At 56.8% G+C, this 22891-nt stretch overlaps 1 protein-coding gene across 16 annotated transcripts in view; it reads left to right on the forward strand.

Annotated features, from left to right (window-relative positions):
* The window catches only part of TNS1 (tensin 1), a 183928-nt gene that overhangs the window by 137257 nt on the left and 23780 nt on the right, over positions 1–22891 (forward strand). For 4 of the 16 annotated variants that reach the window (XM_036022866.1, XM_036022876.1, XM_036022875.1 and 1 more), the window contains 8 exons: positions 1096–2682; positions 8831–8914; positions 13829–14025; positions 15217–15292; positions 18739–18831; positions 19416–19439; positions 19996–20034; positions 21192–21350. In XM_036022866.1, coding sequence (XP_035878759.1) covers positions 1096–2682; positions 8831–8914; positions 13829–14025; positions 15217–15292; positions 18739–18831; positions 19416–19439; positions 19996–20034; positions 21192–21350 — 2259 coding nt within the window. The remainder of the gene's footprint in view (positions 1–1095; positions 2683–8830; positions 8915–13828; positions 14026–15216; positions 15293–18738; positions 18832–19415; positions 19440–19995; positions 20035–21191; positions 21351–22891) is intronic. The other 12 variants (XM_036022879.1, XM_036022867.1, XM_036022864.1 and 9 more) reach the window with 12 other exon arrangements.

A 22891-nucleotide genomic window follows, 5' to 3' on the forward strand; every position in this document is an offset into this window, starting at 1 on the left:
AGGCACAGCACTCCCTGACATACAGGATTAGAAGCGAAGTATGCGTCAAGTATGTAGCCAGGTGTTTGGTGCCTAATAGGTACTGGCTGCACGTTAGCTGCTGTTATCATTATCATTATTATTATTTGTATTTGCACACTTGTACCTACAGCATGCGTTCTGACCGGGGGGCACCGGTGGTGTTTGATATGGGTGAATTCTGGGTGTTTGATTTGGGTGATTCAGGGTCAGCATGTGGGTCTCTGGATATCTTTGTGTCCGGTTTTCTGTGTGTGTGAGCGTGTGTGTGTGGGGGGGGGCAGGGTGTGACTGCGGGTGTCTGGGCTGGGGTTTGTGCAGTATTTGGGAAGGGCTCTCTTCTTTTGCCAACTGGGGGCCTGCCTTGGAAGGTGCTTGTGGGTGCTTGTCCGTGTGTGTGTGTGTGTGTGTGTTTGTGTATGTGTGAGCGCTGGGCTGGGAACTGGGCTGCTGATTGTACAGGGTGTGAAATCACTGAGTTCCTTTGGGCGGGGCAAGTTCTTCGCTCCTGAGTCACCCCTTTGGCCTTGAGCCACCCGGCGCTCACTTTTTCCTTTCAGAGAAAGTATTGCTCATGGGGGCCCCCAGAGCTGCCTGTAGACGAAATGACACAGAGGACACCTCTCCTTGATGAAAGCCTCTGCTTTTTGTTCTTGACCCCTAAGAGGCTTCCCCCACCCCTGTCCCTTTCCAGAAACCTTCATGGGCCCCAGCATTCAGAGTGAACGTGTATCCCCTTTGACACGGGGCCTGCTGGCTTTGCTGAGCACCACCTTAGCCTGGAACTTCCAGGTCCTTGGGAAGCTAGCAGGATGCCAGAGGCAGGTTTTAGACTGGGCATCTTGCCCCCCAGGACCCCCTGCCCGATCCTAGGCTCCACTGCCTGGCCCTGAAGCTTGGTGTTGGGATGGGTTCTGCCCAAAAGCCTAGGGTACGGTCCTTGGGCCCTAGGGTCCTAAAAGTCACCTTAGCTTTATCCCAGGGAGCTGAGAGGAGGTTTTAGGGTCCAGGAAATGGAGGTAGAAGATGTCCCCACTTTCCACTGACATCCGCTGTCTGTTGCTCCTCCTCTTGCAGAGGTTGTGGGACACACTCAGGGGCCCCTGGACGGGAGCCTGTATGCCAAGGTGAAGAAGAAGGACTCCCTGCACGGCAGCACCGGGGCCGTCAACGCCACACGTCCTGCCCTGTCGGCCACCCCCAACCACGTGGAGCACACCCTGTCCGTGAGCAGCGACTCGGGCAACTCCACCGCGTCCACCAAGACAGACAAGACCGATGAGCCTGCCCCCGGCCCCTCCAGTGCCCCTGCTGCCCTGAGCCCCGAAGAGAAGCGTGAGCTGGACCGCCTGCTCAGTGGCTTCGGCTTAGAGCGAGAGAAGCCGGGCGCCATGTACCACACGCAGCATCTCCGGTCCCGCCTGGCGGGGGGCCCTGCTGCGCCCTCCTCTGTTCGCCACGTGGTCCCGGCCCAGGTCCATGTCAACGGTGGGGCCTTGGCTTCTGAGCGGGAGACAGACATTCTGGACGATGAGCTGCCCAACCAGGACGGGCACAGTGTGGGCAGCATGGGCACCCTGTCCTCCCTGGATGGGATCACCAACACCAGTGAGGGAGGCTACCCAGAGGCCCTGTCCCCACTGACCAATGGCCTGGACAAGCCCTACCCCATGGAACCTATGGTCAATGGCGGGGGCTACCCCTACGAGTCTGCCAGCCGCGCAGTGCCTGCCCATGCCGGCCACTTGGCCCCTATGCGGCCCTCCTACTCCGCACAGGAGGGTTTAGCTGGCTACCAGCGGGACAGCCCCCACCCAGCTTGGCCACAGCCGGTGACCACCTCCCACTATGGCCATGACCCCAGCAATATGTTCCGCTCTCAGTCCTTTCCGGAAACTGAGCCCCAGCTGCCCCCAGCTCCGGCCAGGGGGGGAAGCAGTCGGGAGGCTGTGCAGAGGGGCCTCAACTCCTGGCAGCAGCAGCAGCAGCAGCAGCAGCAGCCTCGCCCGCCTCCTCGCCAGCAGGAAAGAGCCCACTTGGAAAGTCTCGGGCCCAGCAGGCCCAGCCCCCAGCCGTTGGCAGAGACCCCCATGCCTGGCCTCCCTGAGTTCCCAAGGGCAGCCTCCCAGCAGGAGATCGAGCAGTCCATTGAAGCCCTCAACATGCTGATGCTGGATCTGGAGCCGGCTGCTGCGGCTGGCACCCCCCTGCACAAGTCCCAGAGTGTCCCTGGGGCCTGGCCAGGGGCCTCCCCACTCTCCTCCCAGCCTCTTTCCTGCTCCTCCTACCAGTCCCATCCACTGACCCAGTCCAGATCTGGCTACATCCCCAGTGGGCATTCCTTGGGAACCCCCCAGACGGCCCCGCGAGTCTCGCCGGAGTCCGCCGCTCCTGGAAGGTCTTACTCACCTTATGATTACCAACCATGTCCAGCTGGGACCAACCAGAGTTACCGTCCAAAGAGCCCAGCCTCTCCCTCCTCCTTGCCTGCCTTCCTTTCAACCACCTCCAACCCTCCAGTGCCTCAGCAACCCCCGGCCTCTCTCCCTGGCCTCACCACTCAGCCTCAGCTGCCACCAAAGGAAGTGACTTCAGATCATCCATCCCGGACTCCGGAGGAGGAGCCCTTGAACCTGGAGGGACTGGTGGCCCACCGGGTAGCAGGTAAGAGCCTCAGGGATCATCAGTGCTGGGTATCCCCTCCTTACTTCCTCCACATCTTCCCTCTTTGATCTTGGTTTGTCCTGCTGGAGGGAGGCACAGGCACAGCCATCAAAACTCAGCAGACACTGCTTTGGCCTGAAGAGTCTGGCGGGAGCCCACACACTAGCCATCCCTTCCTGCACTTACTGTCTGTTAGGCTACAAGGCAGACATTGGGATGGAAAGATCAATGTCTTTCAATTCCTACCCTCAAAGAGCTTACTGTCAAGTGAGGGGACAGGTGATTCTAACAGAATGCAAGGTGTGCCACAACAGAGGTAGAGAACAAAGCCTCAGAGCCTGGGGAAAGCAAGACTTACTACCTAGGACAATCAGGGAAAGCTTCCTGGAGGTGGTGACTTTGAGATTGGCATGCATATCTTCTAAGTACAGAGGAGTTGCCCTCTGCACCTGCCTGCAGTGCTCACTGTACTCAGACTTCAGTTTCTTGAGGAAGGCATGGAGAAGGCTGGAGGGAGGTCTCAATGGACTCAAATTCCTTCTTGGGCCCTCCCAGAGGCATAACAAAGCCTGAGAGAGTATTCAACCCTGGTGGGTCCTTTGGGGATATTTCTTTGTTTCGGGGAGGCCAAGGTCCCCTTTCTTGTCCAGTTGTCCTGTTAATCCCTGCTTTAGGATCAGCTCTGTATGAGAAGCATGCCCTGAGAAACAAAGCTCCATTTCCTATCAAAACATGAATGGGCTTATCTTTTTGGAGAGAGGAGTGAGAGTGGAGCAACCGGAGGAGCTTACTGGGGAGATAAAGGCAAGAAATGGCAGACTGTCCAGGGCTATGCTGGGAAGGAGGGGAAGGGTTCCCTTCCTTCCCGTGGGCCTAAGCCTATGACCCTTTCATGGGGGCAGCCAGACTGGGTGGGAAAGCCTGTGGGTTGATTTTACTGCAGAGGAAAAGTCCAGTCATGGGGGAACAAAGACTGGGGTTGGGGACTGGGGCTTGTGCCCAGTTCCTCAGCTGACAGGGTGGTGGAACCTCAGGGAGGAGAAGAGGAGTCTGGGCCACTGACACTGCCCTGAACCCCCTTTTCCTAAATTTAGAGGAAGCTGAGTCACCATGCCAACCGCAAGGAGGGAGGGAGGGGAACACCCTTGCTGGGGATGGCTGGTGGGTTTAGGGAAGTAGCTGGGGCAAGCAGCTGGCTGTTGGGCTGGGCCCAGGACTGGGTGTGGGGCCACGGGCACCCTACTTCTGTACTTCAGAGCAGAGAACAGTCCCCAGCTCAAGTATCCATCCTTGAAATTGGCCATCTTGGAAGTATTTACACCACTGAAACTGACAGTCGGGGCTTCACCTCCCCTGAAGAGCCAGTCTAGCAGCCCATCATTGCTTTTATCTGAGAGCCAAAACACAGGATCCGTACCTACCTCCGTAACCCTAGTAGTGACAGAAAGGCTCCATGGGGATGGTCCAGATGGAGCTAAGGTCTCTGCTTTCTCCCCTGTCTGGGCTCCTGAGATAAGAGGTCCCCAGTATCTTTGTCAGCAGACATGGTTTTTTCCACCTGGGTATGTCGAAGGAAGGGGAATGGAGCCCTTTCAAGATTTTGCAGAGTCGGGGTAGTGGCCTGAGGAGTAGTGGCACTCTAGCCTAATGAGGGATGGGATCCAGGGAGCTTTTCTCTGGGGGAGCAGGATGAACTTCCTCCCCTTACCAAACCCTTCCATATAGCTTTCCTGGAGCTCGCTCAAGAGGAAGGCATACCTGAATGGTTCAGGAAGGATATCCATCTTGGAGTATTTCTCCCCTCAGCCTTTTTGCTCCAACTAGCCTCTGAGGTCTTGACTATCAACCTCTAAATTCCATAGGCTACCAAGAAGTCATAGGAAGGGGGTGATATTATTGGTATATCTCTGCTCCCTTTTCCTTCACCAACTGTGAGTGACTCAGTCAGGAGAAGGGATGAGATGTATAGGAGGAACAGTTATATTTGGTTTCCGGGCCTGTAAAGGGCCTCTTTGGTCCATGCCCTGTTGTGAACTGCATTTTTTATGTCAGCAGATCCTGCTTGCACAACTTCCTTAGTAGCCATTTATGATGCCCGCAGTGCCTGTGTAGATAAAGGCACATGGGCAGGATCAATGTCAGAATAGTCTAGGAGCCAGGGATGATAAACTTCTAGCACCACTCCTTTCTGCTCATTCTGTTTCTGCAAGAAGCTGGAACATAAGCTTTAACATGAATAACCCAGGAAGTTCAGATCCAAGGGACAACCTCTTCGTGGCCATGAACTTGATCTGGTTTCTCCTGGCTTTTCTCCCCAGGTCTTCATTTTCCTATTTGGCTGTTCTCCATGCTTAGTATTATGTCCTGGGTTCATTCCACTTTGATCCAACAACTCTTTACATTTTATTTCAGCTTAGATCTCAGATAATTTACAGGTAGCTTTCTTAACTTAATAAAGGGTAGGTACCAGAAACCTGTATCACACATTATACTTTCTTGTGAAACATTAGAAACATTACTGTTACAGCCAGGGACAAAATAAGAACACCCATTATCACCACTGTCATTCAGCATTGTATTGGATGTCCTAGCCAGTGCAATAAGACAAGAAAAGGAAATAAGAGTCAGAGTTGGTGAGTCCAATCAAGTTATCTTATGATCCCGATTCTGTGACTGGTCTGATCTCAAATGTCTGTAGAGGTAGAGATTTCAATGCATGTTGGAAATAAGATGTGGATCTTATCCTTAAGGAGTCTAGAGTTTAGTAAGGGAAAAAAAAAGAACTGGAGCTTTAAAATGAAGTCATTTGTAATAAGGGAGGCATGGAGAAAGTTCTGTGGGAATGAGGAGAAAGGAGATAACACTATCAGCAAGAGAGACTGTAAAGGCTCGGTGTTGAGTGTGGGTTTTGAACAGAGCCTTGGACAATGGGTAGGGTTTTGAAAGTGAATGGGGTCATTGGAGAGAGAGGGTTTGTAGTGAAGGCAGAAGAGCATGGGAAATATTTGAAGAACAGAGTAGAGCTTGTAGGCTGCGTGGGAGAGTCAAGAATGGTGGGCTAGGCCCTCCCTCTGGTTGGTCTTAAGTACCAGACTAAGAAGCTAATGGCAATGTAGGAAGCTATATTTTAGTCAGGGGAGTGTGCCATGATCAGAGCTGTAGTTTAGGAAGATGTACCTGGCGGGTCTGGGCAGGAAGGATGCAAAATGGGAGAGATTTAGGAGCTTACTAGATAGCTTAGGTGTGGGGACTGGATCAGCATACTGACCATGGAAATGAAAAAGATGAGATGGAGGCTAAGGAGGCTGTGCAGCTAGTGGGAGTTTACAAATTGTTTGGGTGGAGTGGGCGAGGGAGAGGGAGACATCAAAGCTGACCCTGAGGTTCCATGAACAGGAATAAAATAATGGTTCTATTACTATGCCAGGAGTTAGGAGGAAGTGCAAATTGGGTGTAAGACGAAGACCTCAGGGTTAGAGATGCTCAGTCTGAGGTGATGGTGGAGCCTCCAGGTAGAGATACAAGGAAGGCAGTTGAATATCCAGAACCTGAGTTTGCAAGAGTGGAAAGAGCTATGGATTTTGGAGCCATCCTTACAGTGGTGAAGTGTAAAGCTGTGGGCATGGATGCCTCTGTGCCAGAGGGTGTGGAAAGGAAGGAACACAGAGTAAGATGACCATGAGGGGAGTGGAGGCCGTACAGGGACTGAAATGGGATGGTCAGGGCGGTGGTGAGAGGAGACAGGGACTGTGGGTCATCCCAGAGGTCAGCATAGTAAAGGGTTTCCAGGAGGAAGAGTGAGGGGTCAGCGGTGTCCCTGTGGAGAGGTCATGAGGAGGAAGGTCGAGAACAATGCACTGGGCTTGCCAATCCGGTGGCCCCAGTGATCTTCAAAGGCATATTTTCAGGAGAGTGCTGGCGATGGAAGCCAGGCCGAGGGATTGAGGAGTGAGTGCAGAGGGAGTGTGGACAGCATGTCAACTACTCTCTTGAGTGGTTTTGTGATAAAAGGAGAGAAGGTGGTAGCTAAAGAGGCCAGCAGGGTATTGAGAGCTTTCTTTTCGTAAATATAAGAAACATAACAATGTTTGTAGAGAAGAGAGAGAAGTTGAATGGGGAGGGTAGAGGGAGAAGAAAAAGGTTTAAGAGAGAGAGAAATCAATAGAATAAGGTCTCTAAGAAAGTAAGAGAGGGCAGGCGTAGGAGCTCAGGTGGAGAATTCAGGTTCCACCAAGAGGTAAGCTACCTCTTCCTGAAATAATAAAGGATAGGTACAGCTATAGGGAGATACTGGTGCTAAGCTTTGGGAGCTTGAATTGAGAACCCTATTTTTATGTTTCATCATGGAAATAGGAGATGAGATCAAGGCCCATTTGATCATTAATTCAGCACGAGCCCCTAAACTGCTGCGTGCTAGTCTAGGCTCTGGAAGAACGGTGGTAAACAAAGAAAGTAAAAATCCTTGCCTTCATGGTGCAGGTGGACAATAACCAAATAAGTAAATACATACATGATATGTCACATGGGCGGTAAGTGCCACAGAGCTAAAGCAGTGACGTGCCAGTGATAGGGAGAGGATGGGTGGGTGGTTGCACTTCACAAGGGGTGGTCAGGGACAGCTTCTCAGAGCAGTGAGGGAACGTACCAAGTGGGAACAGCAAGTGCAAGGGCCCTGAGGCAGGAGTGCACCTGTATGGGGAGTGTAGTGGGACACGAAGTTGGAGAGGTCATGGGAATGGGGGCCAGCCTACGTGGGCCTGGCGGGTGATTGTAAAAACTCTGGCTTTGACTCAGTGTGCTGTGAGAAGCCTTAGGAAGGATTTGGGCTGAAGACTTCATCTGGCTTGTTCTAGAAGTATCAGTATGGCCTGGAAGGAAGAAGGAAGAAGACCAGTTAGGAGGCTGCTGATATTGATTAAGCCAGTGTCTATGGTGATGGGGAGAAGTGCTCAGCCTGTAGACATATTTTCGAGGTGGAACCATCAAGATTTATAGACATACCAGAAAGGGGATCCGGGAGAAAGAAAAGTGATAAGGTTTTTGACCTTGAGCACCTTAAAGGCCAGAGTTGCCCTGTGTTGGGATGGGTACGATTGTAGGAAGAGCCGGCTTAGAGGGCATATCAGAAGTGTGGTTTTGGCCATGTGAGATTTGAGATGCCCATGAAACATTCACACTGGTGGGACAGAGGAGTCAGGAGCTCCAGGGGGGAGAGGACAGAGCTTAGGGCTGTGAGAGGAGTCAGTGTGCGGCTGTCACATGAGCACAGGCAGAGGGGAGGCCCAGGTGTGCGTCTCCGAGCCTCACACGTTCCATGGTAAGAGGCGTGGGAGGAACCGGCAGAGGCGCCGGTGTGGGCCAGCTTGTGCAGCCTGGAGGCAAGCTGAAGGGCGTTGGTCCCTGGAAGCCAGGGAGGGGCGATGCTGGTCACTGGGAGGCCCCGTGTGGGAAGGTGGCTTGGAAGTCAGCTAGGGTGATTAGCAGGGTGCCACAGCAGGCCCTTTGGGTGTATCCAGGCAGGCTCATTTTAACGGCTTTTCAGTGGTGCCCAGCAACTCGGGCAGCCGCAGAATGCTGTGAGTGGCTCCTGCAGAAGAGGTTTTCATGGTGGGTGGGAAGGAAGAACAAGGGCTGAAGGAGGTTGGGACTCGAAGGAGTAGGATCCTTGGGCTCAGACTGGCAGGGTCACAGCTGAAGCCAGGAAGAGGCAGGTGACCGTGACAGGAGAAGAGGACCCAGGATGGGGCCATGCTGACTGCCAGGGGCAGGTGACCTGTGGGCAGCAGGACTGAAGTCTCCTGGTCCCGCGCTGGGGTGAGAAATCAGAGGGACACAGTGTCCTGCTGGACAGGAGGAGGCCTGCCTGCCCTTTGGAGGAGCGAGAACCTGGATCCTGCCCCTCTTCTGTCTGCCGCCCTCCCTCTGGTGTGTGGCCAGACCCCAGACTCGGAATACCAACTAATCCTGATTTTCTCTCTGTTTTTGTTTTGTTTCGTCTTGTTTAATGGCTCGTCCCTTGCGTCTTTCGTGTGTCCCGTGTCCACCTGTTCCTTGTGCCATCGGTGTGGTGCCTTCCTTGCCTGGTGTCATCCCTTCCCTTCCCGCTTGCTTCCCCTCCCTGCCGGCTCCCCCTGGGTGGTGTGGGCAGCATACAACGCCAGACTGCAGGGCATGGGGCAGGGCAGCTGCTGGCACCCTCCTCTCCACCGGCTCCGATCTTCCTCCCTCTCTGGTTGGTCCCTCTCCTCCCCTTCCCCGCTTCAGAACTCCTTGCCCTCATCGTAGCTTTCACTTTCTCTCTCCCCCTCCTCCTTCATGCGCTGTTTTTTTCCTAAACTTTTGTCCACTTTCCCCTCCCCTTATTTTCCTATTTCTCCCTCACTTTTTTCTCTTCCTTCTTCTGTTCTCTTCTTCTTATCTCTTTCATATTCTCTGTTGTCCCTCTTTCCTTTTCTTACCACCCCTCTTTCCTTTGCTTCCCGCCCCCCTTCTCTCCCCTTGCCCCCTGCTCCCTCCTCCTTCCTTCTGCATGAACGAGTGCTCCCACTTCTGCATGGACACAGGCCTGATGCTTCTGGCCTTGGCCTTGGTCTTGCCTGCCGGGAACAGGGTCTGGGGTAACTAGACTAACTCTCAGGTTCCCCGTGGACACACAGGCCTTTGCAGGGCTCGGGACAGCCCAGCTCTCCGGCCACCCTGGCTGCACCTCCTGGGATGCCGGGCCAGGGCCTCAGCAGGCACCAGGCTGTGCTTTGCATGGGCCGCTGGGCACAAGACAAAGAATGGTGCCCCGGCTCCTGCTGCTCGGGCCACTCCCGAGTACAGCACTCTTTGGGGACAGAGCGCCCCTTGTGAACTCATTCCGAATCTCTGACCCCAGAACCCATGGCCGAGAGTCAGAAGCCCGGAGTACGGTCCTGGGTCTGACTGTGACCACCTCTGTGACCCTGGCCAAGTCTCTTCATTGCTCAGAGCTGAGTTTGCCCCTATGAGAAGTGGAGGGATCGTGGCCCTGCTGTGTGTTTTGCATGGTGGCTCGATGTGCCCCGACGTGGTGGGCCCTTCATCAAGGGTCATGTCACTCTACCTGAGGGTGATGTATTTCACTATGTCTACCCTGGTCTCTTGGACAGACGAGCCGATAAGTTTTCAGGCCTAGGGGCTGAGTCTCCTCACCCTTTCCCTGCTCCCTGGGGCCTGCAAGCCCAGGTCAGGGAGAAGACGGTGCTCAGGCTTGCCCCACGCCATGGCCTTGGTTAGCTCTGGGAAAAGGCTTATCGGGGTGGTGGGAGCAGTTGACTCCCAGCGGCAATATCTGGTATCTCCTGGACCCTCCTTCTCCCAGTCCATGGATAATGGGGAGCTGGCTCTAGCAGAATGCCCCTGTCTGCCTCCTCTCCTCTCCCTCCCCCTTTTCTCGGCCCAGTGGTGGGGAGTACAGTGTTCAAGTGAACCCAGGGTTTGGAGCAGTTCTGGGGTGGTGGCCCTGTCCTGAGGGGAGCTGGCATGGCTTGCCCTGGGGCTGCTAGTGTGATCGCCGTGTGGCTTTCTGGTGCCCTGGCCCAGCAGGTGGCTTCCCGGACCCCCTCACTTCCGGAGCCCCCGGCATGCTGTTGGACACCTGCCCCGCCACCTGGAGCTGAGGAACCCAGTCTTCTGGAAATCGGAAGGCTGGAAGGAAGAGCTGGGTCTGTGGGTTGTAGGGGAAGCCTGTGATGAAGCCTGACACCGCGGCGTTTTTCCACGGGACCCAGGGGTGTTCAGGGTTATGAGTGTGTGCATTGGTGGCATTAGGGCTGCAGCCCCCAGAATTGTGGTGTGTGTAAGTGTGTGAGCAAGTATGTGTGAGTGGGTTAGAGGAAGTGAATTTAGTGTTTCAGGCCCAGCCTGCATTAGGAGGGAGCCTTGGAGCCAGCTGCTTCCCCAGGCGCAGCACCGCTGGGGAGCAGAGCGAGGACCCCCGGCAGAGGGGGCTGCTCTTCAGGTCTGGTGACTTGTGTGGAGGCCCTGGGCTGAGGTGACCATCGTCCCGCAGGCAGTGGGGACGCCCAGTGCCCACAGTGTGTGAGCAGACGACAGAGGGCTTCCGAGTGTAGCATGTTACTGTCCTGAAGAACACTTCACTGCCACCTGAGCACTCCAGCGCTCCTGCTGCTGGGGCTACTCACCAGCCTGGCTGGGAAGGCCTTCCAGGGCCCCACCACCGCCTCTCTCCTGCTTTCTTCATGAGCCTCCTCTGGCTGTGCTGGGGAAGGGGCTGGCCACGGGGCAGGGGGCTGAGGGTGACGCTGACTTCTTGCTGTTCCCGGTGGGTGAAGGCCATGTGCACATGTGTGTGCAAGTGTATATGTATGCAGTGCCTCTGTGCACACAGCGGGTGGAGCACACAGGGACAGTGGCGCTGAGAGAGAGAATGGGCCTAGAGGCTGAGAAAGGCCTGGGGTCCAGGGTGGTGGAGGGGAGGAGGGCGGTGGGGGGGGGCAGGCCTATTTTTATTATTGGTCAGTCTCCAGGGTGTGAGGGAGGGGCGCTCTCTCTCTGACACTGGCTGTCAGCCTGTGTCCAGAAGGCCCAGCTTGGCCGAGGAACAATGGGGCTCTCTTCTCTCCCCTCTGCCCTGCTTCGTCTCCCTTCCCGTAGGGAAGGACAAGAGAGAGGGGACATGGCTGTCCGGGCGCTGAGGGGCAGATCTGGGCCTGCCAAGGGGGACAACAGTGAGACACTGTGTTCAAAGAATGTGAGAGGCCCCGGCTGGTCACGGGTGCCATGGGCACTCTGGGGGGGAGGGGCTGTCCCATGGGAGTGGAACGTGGGGTCTTCCGCCTCCTGCAGATGGAGGCGCCCCTGCAGCGCCCTAGCTCTTGGGAGGCCATTGTGGCACTCCCCTGCGTCGGGAGCGACCACGCTCCCGTGTGCCGGTCTGGCGGCCACGGGGAGGAGACTTGGAGAGGTGAGATGGCTCTCAGATGTCCTCCACGGTTGGGAAGCCCCTCCAGCAGGCCCGCGTTGCCTCCAGGCCTGGTGGCACTGGGTGTGGAGGGTGTTCTGGGCACGCCGGCGAGAATGCTCTTTGTCCCTCCTCGAGATTCGGCCTCAAGTTGAAACAGACCCCCCCTTTCAAGGGTGGACATCAGCACCCACACAGGGAGGCTGGCCACCCCTCACCGAGCCACAGGGATCTGCCAGGAAGAGGCTGCGGGGCCGGGCCAGCCGGAACTGAAAACCAGCCCTAATGCATTTCTGTTAACCTTGGGGCTGAACTTGGTTCCAAACCCCAAGAGCCTTTCCTGAACGGGCCTCCTTTGTCACAATTATTATTAGAAAATCAATGGCTATGTCTGTTTCTCTCTAATGTTTTTGCCAGGAATGAAACCAGTGGTAGTTCTGGATCAAGCTGTCCGGGAGGGCTGAGGGGTGGGGGGCTTGGTGGGGTAGGGAGAGACGTGGCCCAGGGCAGGGGCGCCCGCAGGCGGCTTCTCGGAGGGCCGGGAGCCTGGGGTGGTTGTCGGGTCCCTGTGCGCTGCTCAGGACTTTGAGAGACGCACCCCTTCTTTCTCTGTCCCCTGGTTAGGGCAATGTAACCCCCATTTTCTATTCTGAAAGTCAGGGTACTTCAGGCGTGTTTGCTTTAAGTAAAGCCATTTGTGAGTCCAGTTTACAGTCGCATTTGGGCCCTTTCCTCTCAGCTGCAGGCTGCTTCCTAGTAACACAGGGCTGCAGGTGGGGACTCGGAACACCGCCGGGCACCTCCTGCACTTGCCAGTGGGAGCGCTGACCAGCTGCTCTCCAGGCCTCCAGACAGGGCCTCTGGTTGTGGTGGAGTGCGAGCGCGCATCTCGGAGTGCCCGTGCCTGGACTTGGCAGCCGGGAGCCCACTATTCATGACAAGTAGGACGGCTTCCCAGCCTGTGCCTCTCATGGCAGCCCCAGCGGCCGTGCCAGACGGGAGCTGGGAGGCCGCCTGTGGTGTGCAGACCCCACTTTGGACCGTCTGAATGAGTGTGATTTCTGGTTGGCGCATTCTTAGGGGCCCGCAGTGTGTGCGTGTGCGTGTGCATGCATGCATGTGTGTGTATATGTGTGTACTTGCGTGCCATGGGGCAGTGTCCCCAAGTGGGCTGACATGCGGCTGGTGTGACCAGGGTCTCGGTCCCACATGACCTGTGGTAAGTCCCAGCGTGGCCCCTCGCTCGACCTGCTCTTGCATGGTGGTGAAGGCAGGGCTGGGAACCCCCTGGTGGGAGACAATCAGGACCAGGAGCCTGCCCTCAGGCTGGTCGTGGCCTCTGGGCCCTGGGGCGGTGTGTGTCGGGGGGGTAAGTTTTCTAGGATTCTGGAGCCAGCTCAGTGAGGCAATGGTTCCGTGCCTCAGCCCAGCTGTGGGAAGAGGGGGTGGGAAGGTGGGAGGGTGGGGTTAACAACATCCCCAGGCCTGTGGAATGGAAGGAAGTACAGAAAAGCAGACGGAATGCATGATTCCAGCACTCTGCCTGCTGTTCTCCTGGGAGGGGCAGGGTGTGAACCTGGACCCTCTCTGGGGCAAGAAAGGGGTGGGCAGCTAAGGGCTGGCATAAGGGAAGTTAGGAAGAGGATTCAGAGGTGCGCTGGGTAAAGTTGGGGAACCCCAGAGAAGGTCCAGGGGCCAGCTGGGGCTGGGGACTTCATAATAAGACTTAGTCATTCCTTTGTTCCTTCTTGGGAGCACCATTTGCAAGATGATGCATTATTTTCTCTTTCCAAAAGTTCTTCCCCACGGGCCCGATGTTGCTTGTTGGTTGATCAGTTGCCTTGGAGACTGTCTCTCCTCCCTCCACCTTCCCTCATTTGCCTGGAAGCTCTGGCCCTCTGCCTCCAGGCCTTGGAAGGAGTTGACATCTGTTTCTTGTATCAGGCCTTTGTGCTCTGGGCCCCAACCCTGTGTGCACTAGATTCCTGGTGAAGGCCAGCCCAGCCTAAGCAGGGCCCCCACCCTACAGAGAAACCCAGGGTGTGGGCAGAGGGAGGCAGGGGGCGGTGCAGAGGGGAGACAGGCCCGGCTCCGGCATGGCTCTTGAGCTTGTGCTGTCCTCTCTGGGGGAGGTAGGTCCGATGGATCCTTGGTCGTACGACATGCTCACGGCCCTCTCTGCCCTGCCGTTCCTCCCAGGGGTGCAGGCTCGGGAGAAGCAGCCTGCAGAGCCCCCAGCCCCTCTCCGGAGGCGGGCGGCCAGCGATGGACAGTACGAGAACCAGTCTCCAGAGCCCTCGTCCCCCCGGAGCCCTGGGGTTCGCTCCCCTGTCCAGTGCGTGTCCCCAGAGCTGGCTCTCACCATTGCTCTCAATCCTGGAGGGCGGCCCAAAGAGGTGAGTCCCCAGGCCACAGTCTGCGGTCAGAGAAGGCAGCAGAGCCCACCTGAATGCCCCAGGACCATGATGATCAGCTGGCTGGCACTGACCAGTCCGTAAGCCCAGTACCTTTTCCTCTCTGCATCTCACCGAGGGCTTTGGCATGTGGAATCTGGAGCTCATTTCCTCCCCTAAATTGCTTTTATGCCTCACATCTTCCACTAACACCGAGACTGAGTTCCCTTCTTGACACCTAAAGAGTGCCCCTGAGCAGGGTGGTAAGAACCCTGAGTACGACATAGGGGACCGTGGCCTGTAAACTTCACACCAGATATATAGTCTGACACAGTGGTTTGGTTTTTTAAGATTTTATTTATTTCTTTTTTAGAGAGGGGAAAGGAGGGAGAAAGGGTAGGGTGGGAGAGAAACATCCATATGTAGTTGCCTCTTATGTACCCCCTACTGGGGACCTGGCCTGCAACCCAGGCATGTGTCCTGACTGAGTATTGAACCAGTGACGCTTTGGGTCACAGGATAGTGCTCAATCCACTGAGCCATACCAGCCAGGGCTGACACAATGTTTCTGAGCCTTTTCTAGATACAAGATTTTTTTTTCTGAAGATCTGATTTCTGTGCCATAATATTTGCATTTCTGAGACATCGCAGTGGTTTGAGGCAGTAGGTCTTAAACTTCAGCGTGTCTGCAATCACCGAGAGTCTGTTAAAATGTGGCTGCCAAATCTGCCTCCAGAGATTCCAGCACTTTACTTTGGGGTGGGCCCCAGGATGTGCATTCTAAGTGTGCTCTCTGGAACATTCTGATGCGAGCAGAGCATGCCCAGTAAAATCCAGGTGGAATCATCATGGGCAGGAATGATTCTAGACACCTTTTCCCTTCTACCTTCTGCTAGGCCCCGAGTCCCCTGGCCCAGGACCCTTCTCTCTGGCCCTGTTCTGGAATATTTCCCAGGCAGGTGCTCCTGAATTCCACCTGTGCCTTACAAATGGTTTTGCAAAATAGCTACTTTCCATTCTCCTGGCTGCAAGGAGTTGTTGGGGCCATGAATGGGCAGCATCTGCCTTTGACCTGTGTGTTCACCTGGGCAAGGGTGGGTGGTCAGGTTGGTGAGGGGCTTTGTGGGCTGGTTAGTGGGAAATGCCTTCTTCTCGAGGTTATGACCACCAGCGTGCCCCCTTTTCCTTCCGCAGCCCCATCTGCACAGCTACAAGGAGGCCTTCGAGGAGATAGAAGGGACCTCTCCAACTAGCCCACCGCCCAGTGTGGGTAAGAACTCCCCTCTAAGCCTGTCTCCCTTGGGTCCCCTTGGGCCCCTATCTCAACCCTTGCCTGTGTGAGCACCCGGGGCTTGGGGTGGGGGATGCTGGCCAAGTTGGGCAGAGCCACAGTCTGTCCCTAATCATCCTGTGGCTCATGTCATTTCACCTTCCATCCCGCATTTCTCTTCTGTTGTCTTCGCCAAATCTAAGGATGCAGCAGCGCAGTCTAAGGACCCCACTGAGTGACCCGGGGCCCCTGGGCTCTTATGGTGTGGAGTTCTCCCAAGTTGTTGAGAGTCTTTGCATCCTGTGTACAAAACCTTCTACCCTGTAGTGACTGACTTGCTTGTGTGTCTCTGAGACACTGTTTGACCTTCTTGCTTCTAATGCCCATTTCTGGGTGCATCCAGACACCTCATTTAGTTTCCATCAAGGAAAGAAAGGCCCAGCGTCCTCGGGCTGGCTGAGTCCCCGTGCCACCTGTCCCTGGCCTGTGGGCAGGAACATTCAGTCTATGCCCCTGCTGCACTCACTGGAGAGGCAGCCCCTCCAAAGGCACAGGGATTTCCCCCCAGAGAGAAGAGGACTCGGATGAGCCCAGGAGTGGGACAGGGTTCCTTCTTATGGCAGAAGAGACATGCAGAGGAGCTCGGAGCAGCCCTTTGTGGGAAAGCAGCGGAGGACCCACAGCAGGCTGCAAAGGACTCAGGGTCTCCGTGAGAGGCCTGGGTCAGCAGAGGAGGGAGAGACGGGTGTTGCTCTGGGATTGGGGTGGCTGGGCCAGGCCCTAGCTGTGCATGCACCTGCCCCGGTGAGAGGGCAGGTGTGTGGGGAGGAGAGCTGGAGCTGCCCGTGGGCTCTCCTGGAGGCTGGCTGCTCTGGGGAAGGAGGAACAGGGCACCAAACCTGGCCTTTGCTCCGGCAGAACTCGTGTTGGCTGCCACGTTGGGCATGCGAGAGGCTGACGTTGTGACCGGAGGCGTGGCTGTCCCTGAAGCCTCGCTGTCCAATGGAAATGTAACACGGGCCATGTGTGTTGTTAAACATTTTAATATATAATAATAGCCACATTAAAAAAAATAACAGGAAACTGGAGCAATTAAATGTAACAATCTTTTTTTATTTAACCCAAAGTAGCCAAGCTATAATTTCAATAAGTAAATCCATATAAAAATATCAATGAGATATTTTTCAGTCTTTCGAAAAACTGTGAAAAGGAACCAGTGAAACTAATTGTCATAATAGGTTTTATTTGACCCCACAGATCTAAAATATTATCGTTTCAACGTGTGACCACAGATTGAGATAGTCTGCGTTCTTGTTTCATATCAGGTCCTTGCGATCTGTGTGTCACAGCTCTTGGTTCAGAATGGCCACGCTGCACGTTCTCCGTGGCCCCCAGTGGCTCGTGGCTGCCACCCTGGGCGGCACAAGCCCCAGGCAGTCTGCTCTCAGGAGACACACTGGTGGCCTTTCTCGACTCCATGGAATCTCTCTCCCTGGTCTTACCCTTCACCTTCACACCTACTCCGATTCCTTGTCCGTCTAAGCAGCCAAGACGTTGGCCGTTTCCCTGTTTGGGACCGAAGCCGTGTGGGCCGGGCTTGGGTTGGCTTTGGCCCCTCGTTCCTGTTCCTATTCTTCTCTTTCTCCCCTTGCTCAGCCCTCAGTGCCCTGGGGGCGGGGGTGGGGAAAAAAGCCCGAGGTTTCACCCTTGCACAGGGCTGGGAGAGAGGACAGAGGCGGAGAAATGTGAGGAATTTTCCCCGGAAGCAAAAGCCTTGCCTGGCTTCAGGGCCACCCACTTGTCGGCCTCAGAGAAGGGACAGATCCTGGGCACTGGGGGCATGAGCACGCAGGGAGCCGGGCGTGTGTGAGGGGAACCCGGGAAAGCCTCCCACGCTTGGGGGGCAGGGGAGCCCTTGTGGTCGCGCCCTGGGCTGTGGCCTGGGTTGTGGCTCATTCTTCCATAAGTAATTACACTGAGATTCATTCGTGTGAAACATGAATAAGTGCTTGATAAGTGTTCATTGCAAGACACCTCTGTGTGCGTGTGTAAAGGGAGGAGGAGGAGGGACAGACGGACACGCAGGCCTGGCCTGCCCGGCGCCTGGACGTGTGTGTTTGTATGTAGCTGCCCCTCTGCCGTGTTTGTGTGTCGGGCCTCTAAGGGCAGAGTGGGGTGGCGTGCAGGAGTGGGCTCCCCGCTGGGCCCCGTGAGTCTCCCTGTTCTCACAGACACCTCCGTACACACCTGCACACACAAGTAAGTTGCATAGGTTACTTGCATTGAGAGATTGTATTTCTAGTTAGTTTTCTGTAGGTCTCGCTGTCTTTGGGGGGAGGGACATGGGGCCAGGGAGGGTCCCAGAGCGGCAGTGTGGGCGTCCTGGACAACTGAGGGCCATAGCTAATCTTTCGAGGCTGCTGGTGTGGGGCAGGCAGCCCTGGGCCATGGCGGAGCTCCACAGCTGCGTGTCCTCAGCGGCCATGGCCCGTGCAGGCCCCTGATGACCGAGATAGGAGACACAGAGCTTGTTTTTTGTGCTTCTCCTTGGAGCTCTGTGAGGATATGTGGCAGCTGCCATTGAGAAATCTCGTGACTGGGCGTGACCATCTCCCTGCCGATCAGCTCAAAGTCTGGCCTCTTCCTTGGCTGGTGGGACAAAGCCCGATAGCCCTTTCTGACCTTGTGTGTTATGCGACACTTCTAACCTGGACAGGCGGCTTGGGGAGGGACCTGGGGTTTGTGCAGGGAGTCAGTTCTCTTGCCCAAGGATCGTGGAGACTGGGCTTCTCCCTCAGCCAGGACACTGAGGTGTGGGGGGTGCAGAGAGCCCCAGGCCGAGAAATTCTCTCTTGCTGGGGCTTGCAAGGGGCGAGCCCTTTGGCTGTGGGCTGGCCTGCGCCCTCACGGTCAGCGTGGTCCGGCTGGCCCTTCTCCTCCATCTGTCCTTCCCAGGACGTGCCCTCTGGGCGCCCCGTTTTCTTTTGTTCTCCCCTCAGTCCATCTCCGTGCCTGCTTTAGGAAGACTGTGGGGGGGGGAAGGGGGGAGAGGAGGAACAGAGAAGGAACAGTATGTGAGAAAAATCAGAGGTGGCCAGAAGCCCGCAGTGTGTACGTCACAAAGCATGGCACGTAGAGCGACTGTGGTGAAGAAACTAGAGGCCTAGGGAAAGGAAGGGTTGGCTCGTGGTTGAGGGCCAGGCCAGCACCAGGACGCCCTTCCTGACTCACCTTACCCTTTACCCTGTGCGGGTTCTCCCCCCTGCCACACGGGAAAGGGCAAGGGCGGTGGAGCTGCATCAGCACTCGTGCCCTGGAGCTGGTTCCTCTGTCCCTCCCCTGCGGCCCAGCACGCCCTCACTTACGGGTGCCCTCCCCCTGCCCCTCCCCCTGCCCCCCAGGACCTGAGACTCACACCCCTGTCTCCTCTCTTCTTTCTGGCACAGTGCGCTCCCCTCCAGGTCTGGCCAAGACGCCCCTCTCTGCTCTGGGCCTGAAACCCCACAACCCAGCGGACATCCTGTTGCACCCCACAGGCGGTGAGTGAGTCTCGCTGGAAGGGAGGCAGTGGGGGAGGCCAGAGAGAGAGAGGAGTGGGGGTCGGAGGACCCCCCTGTGGTCCTGGGCAGGACCCAGAGGTGGCGGGCGCTCCGGACCTTCCTGGCAACAAGATGGCAGCCTGGGTTAGTGCCCGTGCTGAGGTCGGGGGTGGAGGGGGCAGATCGCTTGGCAGCCTTCCTGCCCCCTGACCTGGGGGGTCAGTGCCACCCCCAGCATGCTCTGACTTGGGGATTTGGAGTCCTGGCCTGGGCTTCCTTAGAGTGGGTCAGCTCTCGGCCAGAGCCAGGCTCCCCTGTGCCTCAGTATTCAGATACATGTGTGTGTACACGTACGCACACACGTGTAGACAGGCCCCCCCCACACTCACACCCCAGGTTCACACCTCCCGCTTCCTCGTCACGTTTCCAAGCTCCTCTCGTTCCTTTGGAGAAAGGAGCAAGAGGGGGGCCCCCGGGCCCTCAGTGGCCGTTTCAAGCAGGCGGAGTCCAGAAGCTTGTGCCCTGGACCCTGGTGTCAGGGCTGGGCTGGGGCTCTGGGGGCCAACCTGGCTTCTTCTCCTTAGTCCCCAGGAGGCTGATCCTGCCAGGTAGGAACGCAATGGCATGCGCGTGTGACCCACGAGGACACACGGCCGTGTACAGCCTCCCACCCAGGAGGTGTCCGCATGGCCAGGGACACTGAGTCACCGGGAGAAGAAGGCGGTGGGGGGCTCCTCTCACTGGGCGAGCACATGCCTGCTGGAGACACAGCCCGAGAAAGCTCTGGGGCAGGGGCTGTGGCGGGGACGGCACCCCTTGGCCTTGGAGCCGTGGGGGTGGGGCCTGCTGCTCCGGAGAGCCAGGCCCTCTGTAAGCCGTGTGCCCTGAGCACCTGAGCACCTGAGCACCTGAACACCAGAGCACCTGGCCTTGCTGCCCCGGAACCCGGGTCTGGTCAGGGTGGACCTTACCCTCACCTTGGGGCACTTCTGTGAACAGTCACCTCTGCCCTGGCCTCACTTCTTTCCCACCTCCCTTTTCTCAGCAAATTCTCTCTCAAGAAATGATCTCTGTTAATTTGACCTCTCTTTCCTTTTTGCTCTCCCTCTCCTTTTCATCACCTGCCTCTCTCTGCTCCGCACCCCTCTTCTCATCTTCCCTCAGAGGAGGATGAGGGGAAGGAGGTGACAGAGCTGTCTGAAGGTAAGTGCTGGCCTGCTGTGTGGTGCTTCGGCTGCCCGGGCCTGGGAATGGCTTTTCACACGGAGCTTGATCGGCTGGGGGGTGGGGGGGTGGCTCTCTTTGCTGACTGGGTCTCAAGGGACCAGACACATAGCCTCCTGGTCTCCCTGCCCTGGTGATGGCCTGTCACTCTGGAAACTGCCCGAGTCCTGACTGAGGAGCCCATAGCTCAGAGTCAGGCACAGCCAGTGCCCAGGTGCCAGTGCGGTGCCACCTTGCTGACAAAACACCCCTCCGGCTGCGGCCACCCCGGTGGCATCCCTGCCAGCCTGCCTGGGGTGCAGCCAGCCCCTCCGGAGGTGAGGGGACTCGCACAGAGGGCAGGGGCCCATCATTCCATTTCCTGGGTGCACTCCATGTGTGGAGCTCAGAGCAGGGCTCCCCACCTTGGCACTGCTGACTCAGGGCCCAGACCACTCGGGTGCAGGGGCTGCCTTGTGCCTCTCGGGGCGTGCAGAAGCATCTCTGGCCTCTGCATACTACGTGCCAGTAGCACCCACCTACCCGTGACCATGAAAAGGTCTCCAGCATTGCAGATGTCCCCTGGGGGACAGTGACCTCTGCCGGAGCCACTGTCCTAGAGCCATGAGTTGACCTCTTATCAACACAGATGGTGGAAGTTCTGTTTTTCTGGAACTTCAGTGTCTCTGGGGCTTTCAGAAAAGCTGTGGACCCACCCCCATGCGCCTGGGCACCGTGCACATAATTTTGACAGTTTCAAGGAGTTAGCGTGTCTGCGTCTCAGCGTAACCCCTAGTTTAGATGAACTAACTCTATGTTGTACACAGGAAAGCAGAAAGAAGACGAGATCTGGTTGAAAGCCTTTAACTTACTAGGAACAGGGTTCAAATGATGACTCGGCAGCAGGTGAAACAAAGGGGCAGCTAGCCTGGGTGGCCTGTGTGGTTTTGTGGTGTCTGCCATGATGGTGCAGGCCGTCTCCACCAGGGCTTGGAGGTGGGCATCGAAGCGCCTCCCAGCTCTGCCATGGCAGGCCTTCTGACTTCCCACCTGGACCTAGGGCCGTGTGGCCTGGTTTCCTAAAGACTCCAGCTGGTTTTCTTAAGCTTGCTTCTGGTTTCCTTTGCACTTACCATTTTGATATTCTACCCCCAAAGCGGGCATGGGAGGTGCCACTCCGACTCTGCCACCCCCCAGGCACGGTGGCTGGAGCTTCCATAAAGCTTTGCCCGCTTCCAGCTGGAGCTCAGGCGACCACACCAGGCTGCCTGGGGGTCGCAGAACCAGGCATCCCCAGCAACCGATCCCGGAGCAGGGTGAGTGGCTGCTTGCTCCTTCCTGGCTGCTGGCTCCCTGGGCAGGGACGCCGGGACGGGAGTCTGGAGTAAGCTGGGGCCCGGAGCCAGTGCTGGTTCTCGTCTCTCAGACGCCCACCCACACGCTCCTCGCGGTTGCTGACTTCATCAGACGGGTGGGACCTCAAACCCTCCCCAGGGGGAAGGTCAGAGGTAGATTGTCCCACAGGCTGACAGGCCCTGGCTGTTTCCCACTTTGGGGTGACACTCCAGAGGAGTGAGCACCCACAGGCCTGAGCTGGGGCCTGCCCCTGGTACATGTGCTTGTGTCTTAGCCTGCCCGGCCCGGGGTCCTCCCACCCGCTTCCATCTGCTGCCCTTCAGCTGCAGTTAGGAGGGGCGGGCTCTGAGGGATCAGCTCCGCCACACCCACCCTTTTCACAGCTGTGGCGCTGAGGTCATGTTTGGAGGGTGAGGGTGGGGGCATCTGCCCAGGGTCACAGGGAGCCTCGGGGCTGGGAGTGGAATTATCTCCTTTCTCCTAATCAAGAGGCTGGTTCAAAGCCCTCCTCCTGCACCCAGGCACCGTGCCCTGGGATTCCAGCGTGGGGGTCGGAATTGCTGTTGCGGCCCAGGGAGTGGGGCGTGTTGGGGGCAGGGAGCTGGGCTGTGGGCAGCCCGTCTCATTTTCCCTGACTCATGTGCTACCCCCCAGTTAGACTAAAGCACATTCTTTGCTGACCCTCTGAGGCTCTGCTTGCTTTCCCTGCTGACACTTGGATGGAAAATTTAAAAAAAAAATGCCTGCGAGGAAAAACGGTCAGAGGTGGAATTCCTCAGCCAGGGGGAAAGAAAACGTGAGGGGACTCTGCCCTGTTCAAGGCGCCCTGCTAAGTGCTTTATATGACCCTGTGCTCTCGTTCATCGAGTCCCTCGGTCGACACGTGTTCTGCGTGCCTACTGTGCGACAGGCGCTGTGCCGGGCTCTGGGGGCGCAATGTTAAGCAGGTCCGTGGTCCCAAATCTCCAGGAGCATGAACAGGAGCCAGAATTAAATGATCACTCAGAATCACATAGTGAGATAAGGGCTCTGAAGGGAAGGGATGCAGCTTGGGGGGACCTTACAGCGAAGACCCTGACCTTGGCTGAAGAAGGGAGACGGGGCGAGTGACATGAAGTCGGTGGAGCTGGGGTGGGAGGAGAGCATTCCCCACGGAGGAGAAGGGCCTGGGCACAGGCCCTGGGGTGGGAGCCAGTAGCATTTTCTTCCCCGGGGGAACTGCAGAGTCAGGGAGGCCAAGAGCAGAGGGGAGCTGGATGCTGGGACCAGGGGGCTCCAGGGGGAGTGCGGTGCAGAGTGAGGTTTGATGGGCAGGGGGCAGGACCACGTGGGGTCATTGTCGCATCTTGTCTGATAGTCACAGAAGCACTAAGGATAAGGTGCTAGGAACCCTGTTTCACAGGTGAGATGATGCTCAGGGATGCTAAGTGACTCAGGCGCACGACGCAGTCCTCAGGGGCACAGCAGAGACCCTACGACCGGATCAGCACGTGGAGGCCGC

This window comes from Phyllostomus discolor, chromosome 4 (genome assembly GCF_004126475.2).
Source record: "Phyllostomus discolor isolate MPI-MPIP mPhyDis1 chromosome 4, mPhyDis1.pri.v3, whole genome shotgun sequence".
Lineage (NCBI taxonomy): Eukaryota > Metazoa > Chordata > Mammalia > Chiroptera > Phyllostomidae > Phyllostomus > Phyllostomus discolor.